General features: G+C 45.0%; 1 protein-coding gene across 4 annotated transcripts in view; it reads left to right on the forward strand.

Annotated features, from left to right (window-relative positions):
• Nucleotides 1-10,000, forward strand: part of agbl1 (AGBL carboxypeptidase 1) — a 103,044-nt gene that overhangs the window by 71,262 nt on the left and 21,782 nt on the right. For all 4 annotated transcript variants that reach the window (XM_084477082.1, XM_084477083.1, XM_084477084.1 and 1 more), the window contains 4 exons: nucleotides 2,231-2,360; nucleotides 4,702-4,833; nucleotides 6,064-6,126; nucleotides 6,247-6,360. In XM_084477082.1, the coding sequence (XP_084333208.1) occupies nucleotides 2,231-2,360; nucleotides 4,702-4,833; nucleotides 6,064-6,126; nucleotides 6,247-6,360 (439 nt within the window). The remainder of the gene's footprint in view (nucleotides 1-2,230; nucleotides 2,361-4,701; nucleotides 4,834-6,063; nucleotides 6,127-6,246; nucleotides 6,361-10,000) is intronic.

Consider the following 10,000-nt stretch of genomic DNA (forward strand, 5'->3'; position numbering starts at 1 on the left):
CACAAGAGAAATGTCTTTGTCCTGACAATATATGACAAGCTCTCAATATATAGTCTTTCCAACACACACATGCACACAAATGCACGTTTGCATGCACAAAAACACACAAACACACATACACACACTCACATTCACACTCACACTCAAACACACACACACACACACACACGCATGTACACACACACACACACACACCTACTCAAAATGCAATCATCATTTGACAGGCTAGGTGCATACAGGAAAGACAAATGGCAAATGTTGCGTCAGGCAGTACACACAAAAATCCCATTTATATTCTAACACTGATGCTCACAAGGGCCTCAAGATTTGAAGTAAATATTAAACATCTTAATCTACGGGCATGATTACAACGTTTTTAAACACAGAATGATTTTAAGTGTGAAACCGTAATGTGTAAATTGAATCTAGTCAGGGACGTTTACTTTCACATTTGAAATACACAACCCGTCAGCTGCATGTCTAAACAATGTGGGGTATTGGTTTGTTTTCCTTTGTTGTTGTATTCAAATTTTTCATTTCCATTTCAAAAAGCACTCCAAGGCTATATTTCTCGATCGATAGCGACCTCAGCACACATCTTCCTCTGCTTCCTGCTCATTTTTGGTGAACTTTGCATCCTTATTAAGCCTGTGCCTTTGTAAATGAGAGCCACTTTATTCCTGTCTGCCACTCATGTGCTTGTACACGTTGTGTGTGTGAGTGTGGGGGCCGTGTGTGTGTGTGTGTGTGTCAGTGTTAGTGTGCCCTCACTGCATGAGTAAGCAGGTCAAAGCTCGTCTTTGTCTGTTCAAAGCGCACGTGCTCTTGACAACACCGTTGTAGTAAACGTGCGTGTGCATCTGAGATGGGCGTGTCTCTTGGGTTTCAGCGTATGTGCGTATGTGTGCGCGTGCGTCTACGCGTCTTTGAGTTGAATTGAGTAGCAATAACGCGGTGTACTTATGAATATGGATGAGCGTTGTGATTGTTTGCTGCCTGGGTTCGTTTGATTGGGTTGGCTGCCAACGGAGAGTGTTTAAAACCCTTGATCTTTAATACCCAAGTCAAACAATCAGGCATCAGGGCTGCTCCCAGTATTAGAACCATTAGTTTCCCTCTTTAAACTGACAAGTCCTGCTCTGCCTCACGTAAAACACTACAAAGACCAGTGACACTCTACTTGCTAACAGCTATCCGGCAATGTTTTAGTTTTACATAAGCCGTCTAACAACTTTTTTCTCTGCCAGTTTTACTGATATTACTTACGGTGCAATAGATTAGAGTAGTTTATCTTAGTTTAAGTATGTAACCATGGATTGTACTAGATTTTACTTAAGTGAGTCTTGAAGGCTTCATATGAGAGCAGAATACTGCGTGCAAACGTAACATTGATTGTCCCTCATAACTCACAATGAGTGAGGGAGTGAGTGAGGAGGAACGATCACAGGGACCAAACAAAGTAGAGATGTGCTATAATGTGGAGCCATCTCAGCCATAAGTAGCCATCTCCTGGAACACTCCTGTTTCCTGGAAATGTATTCTGTCCCCGCACTTTGAGTATAGTGGGAACGATTTTCCAGAGGAAATTGGGCAAAATGTATGGACAGAAATCAGAAAAATCCTCCTGAATGATTTCCAAGGTGTTCCAATGCATTTATAAATTGGTGAAATGTCTTGTACATTGTGTAGTGTTGGGCTGTGTAACATCAGGGCTGGTGTGTACAAACCATCCGCTGCACCCATTCCCACTACACAAGTGGGAAGATTGTATCTCTGGGAAGATTGTATCTCTTCCTAGCTTGCCGTCTCTCCTCCTCCTATCTCTTCCTCCACTACTGTATCTCCCTCTGTTCCTCTACAGCCCCTCCACCTCTCTTTGTAGATTTCTTCGTACACCCCTCCCTTCTGTGGGGGACCTTCCTCCTTCTTTCCCCCTCTCCCCCTCTCTCTCTATCCTTCTCTCTCTCTCTCTCTCTCTCTTTTTAAATTATTTAATTGACTCACTATCTTTTCTTCCTTCACTATTTCCCTCCCTCTCTCCTTTTCTCTAATTCTGTCCCTATGTATCTCCCTCTCTCTCTCTCTTTCTCTTTCTCTCTCTCTATCCCTCTCTCTCTCTCCCTCTTCCTCTCTCTCTATCTCCCGCTCTCTTTCTCTTTCTCTCCCTCTCCCTCTCTCTCCCCCTCTCTCTCTCTCTCTCTCTACCCCCCCCCCCCCCCCCCCCCCCCAGGTACCGCTGTGCGCTCAACGGGGAGGACCTGAACCGCCAGTGGAGCAAGCCCAGCCCAGTGCTCAGCCCCACAATCTACCACGCCAAGGGCCTGCTCTACTACCTCAACAGTATCGGACGCACGCCACTCGTAAGCCCAAATGGGTTTCCTTTCTTTTCCCCTCTCTTTCTTGTCTTCCCTTCTCTCGTTCTTTTTTCTTTCTTTGTAATGCATGCTTCTATCGTTTGTGTTTTTCGTCTTTCTCTCCTTTCTCTTTCGTTTGTTTGTTCATGGATCATTCTTTCTTATTAAATAATTACAGGCTTACTCTGACCTTGTTTCCCGTGTCCCCCCCAAAATGTCATGCCAGCTGCGATATTGAAATCAACAGAGGCCTAATTATCAGCTAGGTTAATGGATGATTATTCAAATGATCCGTCACAACAATACCTGTTCATAAGCCACACGCAAAGCTACTCGTTATACGTACGTTAGCGCAGGCAAACACACAAGCTTGTGTGTGTATGATCATGCGTGTGTGTGTGTGTGTGTGTGTGTGTGTCAGTGTGATCATGCATGTGTGTGAGTGTGTGTGTGGGTGTATGTGTGTATGTTTTGTGAGTGTGAAGCCTTAACCTAATGAAGCTTGAAAAGAAACACTGGTTAAGAATTTCCATCTCAATTGCTCATTTAATTGTTCAAAGGCAAGATGTGAACAGTAAATGGTAAATGGACTGCATTTATAAAGCGCTTTTATCCAAAGTGCTTTACAATATTGCCCATTCATTCATTCACCCATTCATGTACACATTCACACACTGACGGCGGAGTCAACCATGCAAGGCGACAGCCAGCTCATCGGGAGCAGTTAGGGTGAGGTGTCTTGCTCAGGGACACCTCGACACTCTAGGAGGCAGGGACAAAACTAGCAACCTTGCGGTTACCAGCCTACCCGCTCTACCTTCTGAGCTACTGCCACCCCAGAGTTGAACAGTGGCTTTATTTTTTGCAGCTTTTCATCCGGGGTTCATGTATTCAGTTACTCCAAACTCCTTCCGTATAGACTCTCGGAAGAAACTATCAAGCACTCATGTCTAACATCAGCAGCATGCCTGGGTTTGATTTGACTTTTTGTTCCCACAACGTGGGAGAATGCCTCACATCCTCACACACACAAACGCACACACACGCACGCACACACACGTACACACACGCACGCATACAAACACACACACACACACACACACACACACACACACACACACACACACACACACACACACACACACATCCAAACACACCAATTTACTTTGTCACTCTGACATTGTGGTGTGCGTGTGTGTTTGTGTGTGAGTGTGTGTGTGTGTGTGTGTGTGTATGTGTGTGTGTGTTTGTGTGTGTGTCTATGTCACCGCCTTCAAATCCTTCCACTGAGAGTGGAAGGATTGGAAGAAAACACACACACACACACACACACATACACAGGCACACACACACACACACACACACACACACACACACACACACACACACACACACACACACACACACACACACACACACATATGGCGGTTGCTGTTCTTTTCTCCAGTCCCCGAGATGTGATAGGATAAATAAAACAGGTAGAGAGTCTGTCAGGTAGACTCCTGCGGTGCATTCTCAACAGCACCATACCTCGCTGTTCATAATATCTCCACCCCACTTATGCTCATTAGGCGCTTATATAAGCCAGCCCTGTGTTTGCATGGAGAATCCATATTATTCTAACTTTGCTGCAGACTGTGATGCGTTCTCTCGCTGTTCTTTCCCCGAGAAGGTGCCGTTAGTGGACGTGAATGTCAGCTAAATTGGACAGTGATGAGACGTGACAACAATGCGAAGAGGTGTTGTGGTGTTTGAAAGTCAAAAAAGATTACTATATTTCAAAGTGGTGGTGAACAAAGAATAGATAAAAATTATAGTTTATTCTGTCCAATTAAACCTTGTTCCCAGAGGGAATTCCTCACGTCTAAGTAGCATACAATCTGCAGACTGAAGCATACCCTTATTTTAATATCAGAAACTATTTAACTGGCAGGTGAAAAAATTATAATTGATTTATACAGGATACTTCCAAACTGCCAATGCAAATTTACAATGGGCCAATCTGCGTTGCTGATCAACTTGTTTAGCACTTGATTACTGATACTGGATCTCCTCATTCATTTCTAATCAAGAGCTATTTAAGGCCCTTTTAAATGACCTTTATTTCCACATGCTAAATAAAATCCTTCTTCTAGTGTTCTAAAGTTTAAAACTTCACAACTTCCTTTTAATGTTCTCTCTTTCTATCTCTCCCTTTCTATTTATCTCTCTCTTTCTCATGGTCTGTCTGCGTCTCTCTCTCTCTCTCTCTCTCTCTATCTCTCCATCCCTCTCTCTCTCTCTATCTCCCTCTCTTTCTTCATCTTTCTCATGTTCTGTGGTCATTCTCTCTGTGTCTCTCGGCCAGGTGTTCTGTGACTACCATGGTCATTCTAGGAAGAAGAACGTCTTCCTGTATGGCTGCAGTGTCAAGGAGACACTATGGCAGTCGGGCTCCGCCGTGGACACCGTTGGCCTAAAGGAAGACCCTGGATACAGGGTGAGGGCCGCATCAGACCGACACACACACACACACACACACACACACACACACACACACACACACACACACACACACAGGGGCATGGACACATACACACACGGGGGCATGGACACATACACACATGGGAGCATGGGCACATACATACACAAGGGAGCATGGACACATACATACACACACATGCACATGGACACATACACACACATGGGAGCATGGACACATACACACACAAGGGGGCATGGACACATACACACACACATGCGCATGGACACATACACACATGGGAGCATGGACACATACACACACACATGCACATGGACACATACACACATGGGAGCATGGACACATACACACACACGGGAGCATGGACACATACACACACACGGGAGCATGGACACATACACACACACGGGAGCATGGACACATACACACACACGGGAGCATGGACACATACACACACACACATGCGCATGGACACATACACACGTGGGAGCATGGACACATACACACACACATGGGAGCATGGACACATACACACACACGGGAGCATGGACACATACACACACACACATGCGCATGGACACATACACACATGGGAGCATGGACACATACACACACAAGGGGGCATGGACACATACACACACACATGCGCATGGACACATACACACATGGGAGCATGGACACATACACACACACGGGAGCATGGACACATACACACACACGGGAGCATGGACACATACACACACACGGGAGCATGGACACATACACACACACGGGAGCATGGACACATACACACACACGGGAGCATGGACACATACACACACACACATGCGCATGGACACATACACACGTGGGAGCATGGACACATACACACACACATGGGAGCATGGACACATACACACACACATGGGAGCATGGACACATACACACACACGGGAGCATGGACACATACACACACACGGGAGCATGGACACATACACACACACATGGGAGCATGGACACATACACACACACGGGAGCATGGACACATACACACACACGGGAGCATGGACACATACACACACACGGGAGCATGGACAACAACCTACATACTAGAGCTACTAGATACTATAAATAAGCACTTGAGTGCATGGACATTTACATAAATAGTGCATGTACGCTCTTTCTTCCTCTGTCTCTATTGCTCTCTCATTCTTTTATACACTTGTTGTTGTTATTATTTTGACCCAGACAATCCCTAAGACCTTGGATCGGATCGCTCCAGCCTTCTCCTTTAACAGCTGTAACTATCTGGTAATTATGAATGGATGTGTGAATGAATGAATGCATGAATGGATGCAAACGAGATACAAAGCCACTGTTTAACATGGAGTAAGTGTGTGTTTGCTGTGTGTGGGATGTGTGGCGGTGCAGGTGGAGAAGTCGCGCTCCGCTACAGCCCGGGTGGTGGTGTGGAGGGAGATGGGGGTCCTCAGGAGCTACACCATGGAGAGCACCTACAACGGCTGTGACCAGGGCATATACAAGGTGCCAGTGTGTGTGTGTGTGTGTGTGTGTGTGTGTGTGTGTGTGTGTGTGTGTGTGTGTGTGTGTGTGTGTGTGTGTGTGTGTGTGTGTGTGTGTGTGTGTGTGTGTGTGTGTGTGTGTGTGTGTGTGTGTGTGATCAGGGCCGGATCTATGGGCGGGCCTGGGTGGTACAGGCACACTCAGATTGACAGGGGGCCCACCCAATCAGATTCATGGAAGAAAAATAAATAAATAATAAAATATATATAGATCTTTTTAATGTTTAATTGTCTTTTCTCATACAGTATATGTATTTTCTTGAATACATTTTGAATTTTAAATATTTACAGTAGCTACTAAAAATGAATAATATTCAGAAACTCCTCTCGTGCTCATTAGTCCTGTTACGTAACATCACGGTATCACGGCAATGGTCGGCGCCGACAGTGGATGGCAGTTTCGTGCACCTTAGTTATTTTATATAGGCCTATATATGTATACGTGTTTGTTTAAGCTTTAAAAAAGACCTAGGCCCATCCAAATATTCCTAGGCCCACCCATAAATTACATTCTGAATCCGCCACTTGTGTGTATAACCTCCATGCAGTGTCTACAATAAAATGAATATGATCTAAGTCTGTGTGCATGTGTATAACCGTGTACAATAAAATGAATGTGATCTGTGTGTGTGTGTGTGTGTGTGTGTGTGTGTGTGTGTGTGTGTGTGTGTGTATATAACCTCCATACAGTGTGTACAATAAAAGGAAAATTATGTGTGGGTGTGCGTGTGTGTGCAATGAGCTTAACAAATGTGCAGAGGAGGAATCTACAAATGTGTGGGGATATTCCTCTGCATCTCCTCCCCTGGGCCTCCTCTCACCTGTCGTATTTCTCTCTTAATCTCTCTCTTGCTCTCTCTCTCTCTCTCTCTCTCTCTCTCTCTCTCTCTCTCTCTCTCTCTCTCTCTCTCTCTCTCTCTCTCTCTCTCTCTCTCTCTCTCTCTCTCTCTCTCGCTCTCTCTCTATCCCACACCGTCTCTCTCTCACTCTCTCCTGCCCTCTCGTTCTGTCACTCTGTCTTTCTCTCCCTCTGTTTCTCTGTCGGTCTGCAGTCTTTTATGTGTCGTGCGCGTGTTCTTCTGGGTCTCTATTACAGCGTGTCTGTCCCTGATCAGAGGGCTTTCTTTGTTATGTAAATCCTCCCCGCCTCCTCTTCCCCTTTGAAGGGCCCGTGGCCTCCTCTCTGTCACGTCTCTTCCCACTCCTTTCCTTTCAATCTTTCCCTCATCTTTTTCCCGCCATCTCTTTTCTTCCCACTTTTGCGTTGTTAATAGCCACGTCGTTCTAAACAGCTGTGTCTACAGTAGAGCCAAACAGAACAATCTCCTCTTCTGATTGTAATTCTCACAGGGATTAACAGAGGTTGTTCTGTTTTTTTTTCTTATTTGTGTACAGCTTGACATGTATGGCAGACATACTGTGGTTCAGTGCCGGCGCTACTGTGTTGGGAATCCTAACTCAGAGTTTGCGATTAGTTGGAGATGAACGTGCTTTGCATTGTGCTTATTCTGGATGAGAAAATTGCCCAGGTATCGTGGCTTGGACGCTGTAGAGCGATTGCACAATTGTGTCCAAATCAATGCACAGAGAACGCCTTCAAACTTGGTGGTTGTAGCTCAAGGTCTGTCTCATCTGTACTGGGAAGCTTACTTTAAACCAGTTGCTACTGGACAACACGACCCCATCAGCAGCTGGTCCCTCAGCATCCCACACATCCTGTACAGGATGTGTACAGGATTCTCAGGCCCTGTCCACACGGCTACGATTTTTGTGTAAAAAACGCGGTGTTGCACGTTTGTGACGACCGTCCAGAAGGACACAGAGTTTTCGGTGCCTGCAAAACGCACTGTTTTGAAACCAGGTCCCACCCTTCCTGCCACGCTGGCAAGGAAAACAGGGGGGGAGAAAATGTAAGTTTTCGTAGGTGTGAACATGGCCTCAGTCCTTTCTTGCTTGTTCCTCTTGAGCAGAATTCACACCTCCTCTTTGAAGGCACCCCCCCCCCTCCTCCCCCTCTATTGCTCATTGTCTTTGGCAACATTAAGAATCCTGTTGATAAGCAAAAAAACACATTCTCTAGCACTTATGTATCTCACCTTGCCAACGTGTTCAGCCAACTGTGCTCCTGGGGGAGAAGTCGTCAATCAGGAAATCCAATATCTCTTTGTTTAACTTCTCCGGGCCGCTCGAAGCTTGGGCGTCCCTTCGCTAAATCATTCCTGTACCTGCTTGGTTTGATTCGGAGGGATGATGAACTTATGATACATGGTGTTTCAGAGCAGCCCAAAGCAGTACTGCGGCACATTAAATGAGCTAAACAAAGCACAATAACAACCTGAGTGGTTAGGAAAATGAAATAGCCCTTAGCAAATTGACTCGCAATAAAATTCAGAGTGAGACTGAGCTTCAGAACATTTTTAGAGTTTAGACATCTTTTATTAGTGAATGGGAATTTTTATTCTGTGTCAATGTATGTAGCCCACTTGATAACCCCAATGATATGCTGAATACTGCATACTGCTGTTAGATGGGCCATTTGTCTTGTGTTTTTCACCATTGGTTGGTAGCTTAGTTGCCAGCGTGCTTGTAAGGTTGGTTTGGGCAGGGGCTTCTGAATATGTGTTTTCCTTGGCACAAGGGATTATAACATCTGATCCTGTGTATTAATGAAAAAAGTATATACAGTGTATGTATGGTGTTTTCCAATTGCATGTTTTCCCGCAACAGTGTGTGTGTGTGTGTGTGTGTGTGTGTGTGTGTGTGTGTGTGTGTGTGTGTGTGTGTGTGTGTGTGTGTGTGTGTGTGTGTGTGTGTGTGTGTGATCTTGCTGAGCTGAGGACGTTCGTAGTGCCAGAAGTCTGTCTCTTATGAAGTTGCTCATCAGAGATAGAGATAGAGAAAGGGCTAGACTTTCATATGAAAAGGTAAATTCAGAGAAAGAGAAAGAGTTTGTTATGAAGGAAGGTTAATAGGTTAATATTTCTATTTACTTCTGTATTCATATGTGTGAACAGTGCGGGTGTGTTTGAATAGGTAGTTTATGCGTTCATGTTTCTGTTTGTCTATCTAGATTTGTGTACATAGTAGTGTGTGTTTGTCAATGTATCCATGTATTCATTTGTGTCGGCACCCTTGTGTGTGTTTGTGTGTGTGTCTCCTCAGTTCTAATTCATTATTGCTTCAGTATTTGTCCTCATTATTAATAAAGCCAGACCAATGTTCAAAACATTGACAACATCAAATCCACTTTTTTCATGGCACACAGAAGGGGTCTCATCTGTAACTTTCTTAACGCCATTCATTATACGTCACCCCCGATCGACCACACCCATGCACACACACATGCACGCACACACACACACACACACACACACACACACACACACACACACACACACACACACACACACACACACACACACACACACATAGACAGCTTTGTGGTTTCATAATGACCTAATTTCTATAAAAGCACTGATGACAAATGCAACCCTTGCACACAACTGGCAAAAACTCACGCAGATTTAGTTTTATTGCTCATCCAAAATGGAAAAGAGTCTGGTAATTACTCTTTCAAGCACCTCTTGGAGTGAACTTGGACT

This window comes from Micromesistius poutassou (assembly GCF_964030765.1).
Source record: "Micromesistius poutassou genome assembly, chromosome: 13".
In the NCBI taxonomy this organism is placed as follows: domain Eukaryota; kingdom Metazoa; phylum Chordata; class Actinopteri; order Gadiformes; family Gadidae; genus Micromesistius; species Micromesistius poutassou.